At 36.0% G+C, this 12859-nt stretch overlaps 1 protein-coding gene and 2 long non-coding RNA genes across 3 annotated transcripts; 2 read left to right on the plus strand and 1 right to left on the minus strand.

Annotated features, from left to right (window-relative positions):
* Positions 1–402: 402 nt before the first annotated feature.
* LOC130714729 (uncharacterized) lies at positions 403–1302 on the plus strand. Its single transcript, XR_009011392.1, has 3 exons — positions 403–492; positions 598–865; positions 997–1302. It is a non-coding gene; the product is annotated as an uncharacterized LOC130714729 (long non-coding RNA).
* Positions 1303–2320: 1018 nt separating this feature from the next.
* LOC130710557 (uncharacterized) lies at positions 2321–3902 on the plus strand. The gene is made up of 3 exons (XR_009010393.1): positions 2321–2524; positions 2637–2803; positions 3683–3902. It is a non-coding gene; the product is annotated as an uncharacterized LOC130710557 (long non-coding RNA).
* A 2264-nt stretch (positions 3903–6166) lies between these two features.
* On the minus strand, positions 6167–11420 carry LOC130711794 (probable alpha,alpha-trehalose-phosphate synthase [UDP-forming] 9). Its single transcript, XM_057561533.1, has 4 exons — positions 11229–11420; positions 7346–9370; positions 6979–7252; positions 6167–6877 (listed from the first exon to the last, which is right to left on the minus strand). The coding sequence occupies exons 2-4, from the start codon at positions 9316–9318 to the stop codon at positions 6566–6568; spliced, it is 2559 nt and encodes an 852-aa protein (XP_057417516.1). The 5' UTR covers positions 9319–9370; positions 11229–11420; the 3' UTR covers positions 6167–6565.
* Between the last annotated feature and the right edge of the window lie 1439 nt (positions 11421–12859).

Raw genomic sequence — 12859 nt, forward strand, 5'->3', positions numbered from 1 at the left:
ATTTATGTCATTAATTTTCTTTTATTTAACCAATTAGAGGAGTTATCTTGGTCTAAATAAAATGGTAAACTAAGATGAGGTCATATGTAACAAGCTTACAATTGAGCCCCGAAGAGTTAGCTACAATAAGATTCTTCTTATATTATGTTATCAATTTATGCCACATTGTGGAATGGAATTCTGCAATCAATTTACCCAACATCACTTCTTGTTGGGCCGCAACAGGATAAAATTTTGTGAAATCATCATATTGGACTAACAAGTTGAGCAAACCATAAGTGGATTGGACACTATATTTTTCACCAAAACCTTAAGACATTGGATGTTTGAGACCTCTCACTTATTATATAGTGCTCAACACTCACATCTATAACTAACTAAAGCTAGAGGGTTTTGGGTACTGTTCATCAAAAGAAATCTGCAAGGGCCGGGTCAAGGGTCGGGTCTTGGAGCGGTTTTTCCGATACCTATGCAGGATGTCTGAAAACGTAGGTACGGAGTATCTTCTCTGCAGATTGCAAATCTGCTGCAATCTTCCCCTCTTCCCCATTTACCCCCCTTTTCTCATCTTCTTTCTTTGTCAAATGCGCATGGCAGCTATAAAAACCCAAACGGTGATCAGCCATTGGCACCGCTTGAGTCATGAGTAATCCCTCCGATAGACTTCTCGAAACACCCATCTTTTGTTAAGGTTTTGGTGTCATGGCTTCGTTGTCTCGAAATACCGAGATTTGCCTCTATTCTTCCCTCTCTGTTGTGCTTCCCTTTCAATAGCCGCCGCCCCACTTCACCGGAGAACCGACAAACACCCCCTTCAACAACCGCAAGCATCCCCGACGACACAACCACCGCAAAACCCAGTTTGGTAAGTTTCCCGGTGACCCTCAATCACGATTTCTCTTTCCTTTTGTAATGTGATACTCTCTTTCCATTTCAATTTCTTAATAGCACATGCAAGAAAGGTCGATGTTAAAGTTTTCATTTTTTGACAAACAGCAAGAGGTGATCCCCTACAGTGTCAAGGTGAATGCTCCTAATGGTGTTGATGTTAATGTCTCACCAAAGCAAGCTTGTGTTCAGTGCTAAGAACAAGACACAGGCTTTTGAGGTCACTCTCACTACAGTTGGGTATGGTGGTTCTCAGAGTTTTGGGTCCATTGAGTGGAGTGATGGAAGTTACCGTGTGAAGAGCCCAATTGCTGTGAGATTTGGCAGTGGATCCTCATCATCATCCATGTGAATTGCACTCAAGAATCAAGATTGTTGCTGTGGAAACACGTCTTACACAGGTTATGGGTTCAACGTCAGCCTCTTTGAAATTTTAATTTTAGCCTATTGTACAAAGTACTACAAACTACAAAATATTTATTATGTATGGTGGTATTCTCAATGATGTTTCATACAGTTGTACTCTAGATTAATCTGAAATAGTTGTTGAAGGTCTTATAATAATTTATGGGGTTAAAATAGAATCTTGCATAAAATGTATGCGGATAATTCGGGTGTTGCATATTGATCTCATCTGATATGTTGGTGTATCATGTAAAACAAGATGTAAGATGTATATCAGTACATCATGGCACCTGAATTTCAAAAATAAATGTACTCTATTATGAAGTTATTTATTTACATTTGAAAAACTCAATGTACATGGATATTTATAATTTTCTAGCATCACAGCAGGACAAGTTTATCTTGGTGGGTGGGGTGTGTTAAGTGTATCTTTTCTATTATTGTTGTGCATCATTCAATTATTTAAGTGTTCAGTGATTCATCATGTTATTTCACAAGTTTTATGGCGTGTTTGTGTTGTTGGAGACTAGCCTTTCTTTAATTTTTCGAGTATTTGTGTCTTTGGTTGCTTCTCTGTATTGATATTAGTATTAGAACTGTCACTTATTAGTTATAATAGCATAGATCAATGTGTTTTAGGCAAAGGAAGTGCCTCCATTATTCCCCATTGCTTGTCTTGCAGTGTGAAATTTGAGATTCTCACATGCATGTTTTCACTAATTTTCATGGAATATGTTTTTTTATAGCAACTCTATTTAAGGTGTTATTTTTAAATTCTAACACGTTAGATTATAGGAGACTTAGGAGGTTTGACAATATGTCATAAGAGATCCGCCAAGGAAGCCATAGGGTAGGATTCATTATGTTGTGACCCTAGATTTAACAAATGAAACTGGATCAACTTCTGTATTATATCATTCTACAAATGAAGACATTAGTATGATGCCTCATTCAACTTATGTACTGCATCAGAACTAATTTGGGTAAATTTCATTTCATATGCTATTATAATTGTGGCAGATGTGAATTGGAGGCACTAATATATGATTAATTGCATATTGTGTGGATGAAATTGATGCTCAGAGAATTTTTGGATATACACTTTATAAGGATGGGAAAATACCAAGCTTTCTTATCCCTTGAAGAAATTTGACTCTGATATCTCTGGGAGAAGTTTTCACAAAGACCTTTTCATTCAGAGAATGCGAGAGAATGCTTCATCTCTTCCAAAGTATATACATGTTTTTATCATATTTTCATTCTTGAAGGAATCATTTCTTTTGAAGTTAAAAAAAATTCTTTGAATCTTACACTTACATCTTCTTACTTCCAATTTTGTGCAGTGTCAAAACAAGGAACTGTTACGTCTTTACTTGAAGAAAATGGGACAATCAAAGGAGTGCGGAGTGCTCTATAAAACCAAGAGTGGACAAGTGCTCACAGCAATGGCTCATAATAGTATATGTGATGGTTGTTCTTCAACTTGAGACGTTCTCTTTTCAACCCAAAGGTAATCATGCTTATTGTTGATTATTTGTTTAATGTGTATTTGGAAACTTAGGTAGATTTTTTTCTTTCGAAAAAAGAGAATAATATATATATATATATATATATATATATATATATCATATAAAGAAATAAAGCGTCATTACACAGTAGGAAACTTAGGTAGATTTACACGTCTGTGGATATGTGATTTTGAAAAGAAATCAGGTAGGTTCACATGTGTTTGGATCAGTGTTGTTAGAATAAGTTTTGGATAAAATTGATTTTGGTAAAACTGATGATGGTAAAAAGTGAGTTGAAAGTGAATTGATTTATGTTTAGATTCATTTATAGGAAAAGTGATTTCGATAGGATAACTTAATGTTTAGTACAAGTTGTAGAATTTTGAACTCATTATTTGCGCATCATCTTGGTGCTTAGCCACTTAGGTCATGTTATTGATTGAGCAACCCGCACATCATATGTTTCTCAGACTAGCAAAGTAGCTATGACTTTATCCAAACCCTCCTCCTTTCAGTTTCTTCATTTCTCTTTTTAGTGTCCCTCGATGACTAACAAAACATTATGAACTTCCACAAATGTTTCCAGTTTGTCTCCTCATTCTCTTCAAATTGTGTAGTATGTTATTTGGAGTTGATCTTAACTTCTTCCTTTTTAGTTTCTTTGCCACTATACATTTCTTATGTGCACTATGAGAACCTATTCATCTTCTTTCCACTTTTTCTGGTCTAAAGTAAGTTACTTATCATGTTAATTAGTCATAGAGTACTTATTGTACTATTATTTATTTTTGTCTTCAAATTTTATATAGATATTATAAAAATTGATGTCCCCTTTAGAGCAGTTTGATTATTCTAACACATTAATTTATGGTCATTTTCAGGGACTCTTTTTGCTCTCTTCCTTTTCATTTAGGCAATGCTTGGTATCACAAGGATGAAATTGTTTTGAGAATCCCAATTTTTTACATGGCTGGCGGGGTTGTGGGTGTTGATTAGAAATGATATCTCTTAAATGAAAAATTAATTCATTTAAAGCTCGCTAACTTTCAGTTTCTATGGTAATTCAGTTGTGTGCTATCAATATGCTTTTATGGAAATATATACATAGTTTGTTTTAGAAAGCTGAAATTTCATTAAAAGGGTTAACCACAGACTGCATGGAATTATCTGTTGGAACTTGAAAGGTATCTCATTTGTTAGTGTTAAAAATATGTTTTGTATTTGTTGTGTTTGGCTTTGGTTAATGCATTTATTGATGTTTGTTTTCTAGATTTTTTAATTTTTATGATTTATCCATTGTCGACTTGGATGTTTTACTCTCATTGACAGGTTCATATGAATCTCTTAATGTGAATAAAGCTGAATTCCATCGAAAAATAAGATAACACTACTTTGAAAAATAAGATAACACTACTTTAAGTTGAATTCCATCGAATCTAAATCGTGGTGTGCTCAAGTGTACCATGTCGAAGTCATACAATTTATTTCCAGTTCATGTACTCAGTTTTGACCGGCTAGAGCTGGTTTTGCGTCTCCTTCGAACCTCTTTGTCCGGATTTAAATATAATTAAGTCTACTTATAAATTATATTGTTATAAATATTAATTAAATATTTTTTAGTTGCAGCATTAATTTAATTTTAAATTTAAAAAATGAATAATATAAATATATGTGGTATGGTGAGATCTGAGTAATAATAAAATAAGGAATCATGATTAGATTAAATTAATCGTAATTTTTTCAACGAAATTAATGATTTAGATCCCGTGCATCGCACGGGTATAATCACTAGTAATCATTCAATGTGAGACTTCTTACTCACAAGTATGAGCTCATCTCAAGCGGAAGCCTCCAAATACTTGCACCGCCATTGGATTTTCATCAATGCAACACGCCACCTAGCCACCATTGTCAGGAAGAGTTTCGACACAAGGAGCCGTCATCATGGCGCACTAACCATCAGCTTTATGATACCACTGTTAGGCCGCAAGAGATAAAACTCCGGAGAATCATCACATTAAGCTAAAAAGAGCAAATCACAAGTGGATTGGACACTACATCTTTCATCCAAAACCTTTAGACATTGGGTGTTTGAGTCCTCTCACTTATAAAGCGTTGAACCCTCCTCTAGTTATCCAATGACACTTCTTATTCAAATTCTCAACACTTCAAATGTACTTTTCGTGAAATTGGAAGAAAGAACAATAGTTGTATGCCAAATAAATTTACTGTTTCATAAATTTTCGTCAATGTCTCTTTTCGTCTCCAATGTTGCACATGTTCTTCATATTAATCCCATGATTAAATGAACTGGCAAATCAAACATCAACTATAAAACATCATTCACGATGGAAAAAAGAGAGGGATAGACAGAAGGAGGTGTAGAGAGAGCATATCAAGAGAAGCTGTACTTACAATTGAACAACAATTTGACAGATTGAATACAACCTGATATACATTTTACATTAATTTTCCTGCTTATATGAAGAGGGAGGTTGCCCACATAAAGTTGTGATTTTATGTTAGCACTTTGGTTGAAAAGTCATGGTCTAGAGGAAATAGTTGAAATACATTCTAATGAGTCTCACATGGGGTGGGTGTGAAAAACATTGGAGCATATTTGATCAAATTTATACTAAGAAAGCGCTTAGAGCAACAAAAGATCAAATGCTCGTCTTCGTTATGTATAATCTCCCTCTCCAACTTGAGATGAGACAAGTCTAGAGAGGAGAAAAAAAATATACATATGATCCTATATACTAATCCAATACTGAATGGAATTATGGGTGGATTAGTAAAAAGAGTCCCTTGCTTACCATTTGATGATTCATGGATGGATAGATTAGTCATTTGCTTTTGAAGAAGTAGCTCCAAGCAAGAAAACAAAAAAGAGAGGAGATAGATTAAATCTTAGAAACGCCACTTAACTCCGCTAAAAGTTATTATAAATCTTGTTATACTTTCTTCCTTTAAAAGGTCCAAGAAACTTAATGTTGGGGTCTTGGGGAAAATATATATAATAGGGGATGAGAGTTAGATTGAATTGGTAGTTGCAAATGCAGAGGAAGGGAAGAGCATTCAAAAAATAGGTAAGTTTATATATGATGAAATGATATATCTCCTTATATTTCAGTTTGACTTGATTCTATTTATCATGCATCTTCTAATTCATAAAAATAAATTATTCACAATTTGAAATGTTGATCTTTCTGTTATGATTCTAATCACGAATCAATGACCATTAACATAAGTATGGTAGAAATTTTCTTGTGAATAAGAAATCATTACACTGCAAGCTGACTAGAACTAAAAATGTCCGTAAATAATTGTTTCTCTGCTCATAGACAATGACCAAGTCGAAGAGATCTCAAACCAGATTGGTATCATATATTGTAACAAAATACTGTAACTATACATTCTTAGAGTTCTGGTGCCCCTTTTTAAGTACAAATAACAGTATGGCCTAACAATCCAAGGACAAGGTGTCGGCACTCGGCGGCACCAGAATGCATAACAATTGATGTTACCATGTACAAGAGAATAATTGTCAGATCATGAACTGCACTACCTAACAAAAACGTTCCCGATGCCATCCAGACAGGTTAAGGACACCAAGAAGAGTCAGGTCCGCAATAGAAAGGTTTCCATTAATCAGGTTAATTTTTTAAAACTAAAAATTTCTCAGATGCACAGGAGAAGAAAAGCAACGCAGCATAATGAAAATCAATAATGATGTCTTTCCCTGTCTATCATCTATCAAATTTCTAAAAGAAAACCTGGAATTGGGCAACATGCCTGGGCTTTGGATTGGATGAAGCAGCAAGGCCCTCGAGCATCTTTAAGACATCAGAAGTATCATCTAGAAAATACTTGGCCTTGCTAGGCTTCCTACCTACAGTGCAGGCAAAGATCTCTGGAACCGACGGTAATGACGGGCATGAGACTGTCTTCAAAATGCTCTCAAACATGTCTTCATCAGACCTATCATCTCCAACGCACAATACAAAATCTGGTGGATTACCGTCATTAACCATAGTCCGAAGAACCTTTTCAGCTACCAAACCCTTGCTCACTCCCTGCAGAGCAAAGCCAAACACTGATTAAGTCCTTCCAGCGTGAATTTCACAGAAATATAAATAAAGGGAGACGAGGGAAAGGAATTAAAAAATATATCTACCTGTGGCTTGACTTCAACAATATGCTGGCCTCTCTTAACAACTGCTGGTTCATTAGCAAGAACACTTTCCAAGTGATCCAACAATTCCTTGGCTTGGCAAGAACCAAAATCAGGGTCTGCATCTTGATGATGCCACACCAAAGCACTTTCCTTAACTTCAATATTAGATCCATCAGTTGTTTCTGTATACAGCTGCATGACAGGTTCCACAGTCTTTTTCCAATCAAGGTCCGCAGACAACTGACTAGTTTCCCATTCAGAATCTCTATTCCACCTGCAAATATTAAAAAGGATTAAAAACGTCTTAGTGTTGTAGTCTTTCGGGGGGCAGGAAGATATTAAGGTGGTTAACAGTAAAATGGCACACCTTAAAAAGTACCCATGTTCAGCTGCAAGTCCCAGCATTTTGCATGAAGTAAACCAATCACTCAGAGAATGTCTTCCCCTTCCACTTACAATGAATACAGTATTCTTGGGATCATTACACAGAGAATTTAGCACAGATATGACTTCTGAACTGGGGATTTTATTCATACAAGATTGTGGTACAACAGTACCATCATAATCAAGAAAGAGGGCCCTTCTATTGGTTCTTTTGTATGCTGAAACAATATGGTCAACGGACAACTTCCTAAATCCAGGAGAAAGAGAAACAACTTTAAATCCTAGGCCCCAGCCAATTCCCCAGCACCTTTTGGTGTAATGATCTTTGCAGGCTCTCTCCAAATCCTGCATAAAGCTGCGAGCCCAATATGCCACATCATGAGAACTAATATACCGATAGTGTTTCTCATGGCGCAATCGCTTCTCTGAATCACTCACTGTAATGGCCAAGTTCAGAGCATCAGCAACAGCATCTATATCCCAGGGATTGACCCTGATGGCCCCACTCAGAGAAGGTGAACAACCAATGAACTCAGACACAACAAGCATGCTTGTACAAGGAGAATCAATTTTTTTACCCAATGCTTCATCCAGCTGTGCAGTTCCCTGTCTGCAGACAACATATTTGTAAGGGACTAAGTTCATGCCATCCCTTACAGCATTGACAATACAACATTCAGCAACAGCATAATAGGCACTCTTTTCAAAATGAGGAACAGGACGGTCAATGAGAATGACTGGCTTATAATGATTTGAACCATAAGCATCATTGATTCTTTGTGCAATTAGATATGCTTCTTTCTTTGCTTCCTGGACATCCTTCCCAGACCCCCTTGCTGGATTTACAATTTGAACAAGGACAACGGTGCCCAGCAAATCTGGATTCCGCTGCAGCAGCTGCTCCACAGCTAGAAGTTTCAGACTGATGCCCTTAAAAATATCCATGTCATCAACACCAAGAATTACCTTCTTGCCCTTAAATTCTTCCTGAACCTCTTTTAGTTTAGCAGATGTAGAAGGAAGATTTAATACAGATTCAAGCCTGACCATGTGAATGCCTACAGGCAAAATTTTAATAAATATAGTGCGGCCAAAGTAATCAAGCCCTATATGTCCTCGCTTAGATTCATAGTCCAGACCTAGCATTCTACTGCAGCAAGAAAGAAAGTGACGAGCATAGTCGAATGTATGAAAACCAATTAAATCAGAATTTAACAATCCCCTCAAAATTTCATCCCTTACAGGCAAAGTTCGGTAAATTTCAGATGAAGGGAAAGGACTGTGCAGAAAGAACCCAAGTTTAACTCGATTATATCGTTTCCTCAAGAAAGTAGGCAAAACCATCAAGTGATAGTCATGAATCCAAACAAAATCATCATCAGGATTAATTACTTCCATAACCTTATCTGAAAAGATTTTGTTTGCAGAAACATAAGCCTGCCAAAGCAAGTGGTCAAAGCGATCACCATGATCGGGGCATATGGGCAGCATATAATGAAAGAGAGGCCAAAGCTGCTGCTTACAAAAGCCAAGATAGAAATTTTTCTGCATATCATGGGGTAGAAAGGTGGGTACACAATTAAAGTCATCCAATAACCTCTGGGCAACTTCTTCCTGCTCACTCACATCAATTTCAACCTTGAGAGAACCCACATAGATTACCTCAGTATCAGAAGAAAAACCATCTTTTAATTGTAATAAAATGGAATCTTCATCCCAACTGAAGCCCCATTTAGCAGTTTTTGCATCTCTTAGAGCCTGCACGGGCAGCATGTTTGCCACAATGATTTTCCGCTCCCGACATGCAGAAGAGCTAACATCTGAATTCCCATCATCCAGTTCAGAAATAATTCCAGGAACGGTCATTATTCTTGGAAGAGGTCTTGGGGTCTGAGGAATATCAAGCAAGTCTCCATCAGCTAAATCTAAGAGATTAGCATATGACCTTGATGCCATGATTAGTCAAGGGAGAGCTTTCTTCAATATCTGTCTTTCTATCAACCAGTACCTATAAGAAAAGAATAACTTAAAACACAAGATTTAAGATAAGAATCCTACAATTAATATCATCGATCTCCAAGTAACAAAAAATGACAAAGACTGCATTTCACATGGTATAAACTATGAACAAATACTTGTGCAGCTATATCTGACTTGAATCTCATTATGATTTATTTCCGGCACATTAACAAGCTTGGTTCTCATACTGTCACTTGAACAAATTGCTTCATTGATTGTCATTAGTGCAAATTTTACTAATCAAGGCAGTTCAGTCAGTGGTCTGCTGAACAATAAGCACCAGGGGGTAAATAACAATAACTCAGCTTGGAATATTAACTAACACATGGATTTTTCTGAAGAAATAGTTTGGCTAACATTAAACGGATTCATCTCATTGTTGACAACAAGATAAAATTGTGGTAAAAGCAATGAGCAAACTCTTAATAGCATCTATTTCTCTCCAAGCTTCCAAAAAGGACAAAACAATATGAAAATAAGCAACTGTAGTTGAGATTCAGCTGCAATATAAGACCAAAAAGCGAAGCAGAAAGTAAAGGCACGCATATGATGATATAATTATTTCGACTAGATGAAGACACGTCACTTAACGATTTTTCCATACGAGTATGAGCGGAACACGGCACCACGTGTGTATCTGATCAAGGAAGAAAAGTGGAACAGAAACTAAAGGCAATCATGATCATATAATTATTTCAACTAGATGAAGGTACATCACTTTACAACTTTTCCATACTGGTATGAGCGAAACATGGCACCACGTGTGTATAAAAAATTTAATAATATGAACACCACACTAGAAAACAAAATCTGCACTGCATTCACAAAGAGAAGACATTTATAATGCAGTTTACATCTAATAAGTGCTAAAACGATACTACCATAATACTCCCATGCACACCCCGAAATTTCAATTTTGTTTTATGACATACCTCTTTGGTTTATGAGCTAGCTCATCCCAAATCACGAAACATCACAAACAAAAATACAAAACAACAATGGATTCAGTTTGAAAATGATAATGAAATTTCATGTTAATTACAGGAAGTTGGGCACACCTAAATACAGACACATTATATTCCTCACAAATCACTGACAATGCTAACCCTAAAAATAGCAACGATGGATTCAGTTCGAAAAAGATAATGAAATTTCATCTTAATTACAGGCAGTTAGGCACACCAAAATACAAACAGATTCTATTCCCCACAAATAATTGACAATGCTATTCACATGCACGAATCTTTGTCACATTGACATTGATTCCACAGTTCAAAATACATTGCTAGTATAAATAATCCTCAGCCGGAACTCTATAGGAATTCAACATTACGTGCCATTCTCTAAGATTAAAATGTGAGAAACTGAGAAAGATAAACCCCTAAAAGATTCAATTAAAAATCAGTGAAGTGACTGAAAGTGTGAGTTTCCAGGAATCACCAAGAACAGTAATTAAAACAAAAAAACAATTATGGGCACAAAAATAAACAAGAAAAATAAAATAAAATAAAGGACTTGAAAACTGTAGATCCCAACACCATGGGAATATTAAAAAAAAAAAAGGAAAAATCCAAGAGAGTAGAAGGTCAAGACTCCTAGCCAAGACAGAAGCAATGATCACATTATGAAACTTGACGCTGAAACACGGAACTCACACCCACACCACAACAACTACCAATTCACAAACCAAACAGAAAGACGAAAACGAGAACGATTGAGAGTGTTTGTTTCCCGAGAAAACAGAGGAAAATGGAAAAGCTGTAACTGCCAAGACTTGGAAAAACCAGTGACAAACAAATTCAATTCAAAGAACGGGATCAATCAGAAAACACAGCGAACAAACTAACCGTTAGTAGTCAGAACTGGCGGCGAGTCAGGAGCTCCGACTCTCACAGCGACGGCGAGCGGAGGAAGGCGAAGTGAGAGGCTGCGTTTAGAGAGAGAGGTTTCAGTTTCGGTGCAAGAAGAAGAAACGAGAACGGCAACTGTGAGATTTTTTTTTCATTTTTTTATTTATAGCTGAGGGTTGGATAAAGTTTTTATTTTAAGAAATAATAATAATAATATGTGTCACTGCCAACGTGGACACAAATGTCTATGGATTTTGGATAGAGACTCATGTGTCCATGGCATTAACAACAACAGCCTTTACTGCAGTTAACTTTTCTAACCATGGTTCACTTTTGCTGGATTTTCAATTTTTCTTTTTCTTTTTTTTTTCCTCTGCAGTCTGCGTTTGATTTTTTTCATTCACAAAATTTTCTTTTATAAATTATCTTATCTTATCTATATACTTTATAAAAGAAAATCTTTATCCACGAAAAAATTAACAATGGCATTCCCATAATCATTTTCCTAACACCCCTCTCTCTGGCTGACAAGTGTCACAGTCAGAGAGACTTTCACACATTAATTATATAAATCAATTTCCCTATAATTTTTATTCTTTGTCCCCTATTAAATGGCCCCTCCAAAATAGCATTCATGCACAGCCCATTATAAAGGAAATATGGATCCATAAAAATGAAACAATTATATTGGGCCACAGTTGCAAAAGAAACAGAAAAATTGTTAAGAGTTATTAGTCAATGGATTTAGAAAGTACCACCGATTTCGCAGACAGACATATTAGTCAATAGGAATTAAATGTTTGACTTTTAATGGCTTTGCAAAATTAATATGGAATTAATTTTCAAGAAAGTATCATTCTTTCTAATACAAAAAGCTGATTTCCTGTTAATTTGAAAACGCTGATTTCACGCACGGGGTATTAAATGAGGAAAACGTTGACCGCTGCTTTTATTACTGATCAATCATAGGGAAAAGAATCAGATAGTGAACCCTAATTTCAGACTATATATACCCCCTTATGTGACATTTCTCCTCCACCATTCCCAGCATTTTCCATCATTCCTTGCATATTTCAAATTAACCTTCATGCTAATGGCTTCAAGAATCGACGATCTGGCCAAAGTCGATGCCTCCAAAGAAACTTGGACAATTGTTGCGAAAGTCAATCATCTATGGCTAAGTCTGAGCTTATATGGCTCAAAGCTACCCTTTTCAATGGACATGATACTTATGGATGACAAGGTATACCATTTTTTGTTTTGGATTCAAAATTTTTTAATGTAATTTTTTCAATGCATTCATAAATTGCTTAGTTTGAATATTTTTTAAATTTCAGGGCTGCAAGATTTAAGCTACTGTTAGGAAGACTTTGATTTATCGATTTCGGTCTTTGCTAACTGAAGAAAAAGTATACCAGATTTCCTACTTCGGTGTTGGCGAAAGCGGCCGTGATTTTCGCCTAACCGAGCATCCATTCAAGATCAACTTTGATATTCAGACTCTTGGTACTATTAAAAAGAAAATCGTTATCCAAAACAATTTTACACATGGCATTCCAAGAATCCATTTCAACACATCCCCTCTCTGGCTGACAAGTGTCACAGCCAGAGCAACTCACACAAATTAA

This window comes from Lotus japonicus, chromosome 4 (assembly GCF_012489685.1).
Source record: "Lotus japonicus ecotype B-129 chromosome 4, LjGifu_v1.2".
Classification (NCBI taxonomy): domain Eukaryota; kingdom Viridiplantae; phylum Streptophyta; class Magnoliopsida; order Fabales; family Fabaceae; genus Lotus; species Lotus japonicus.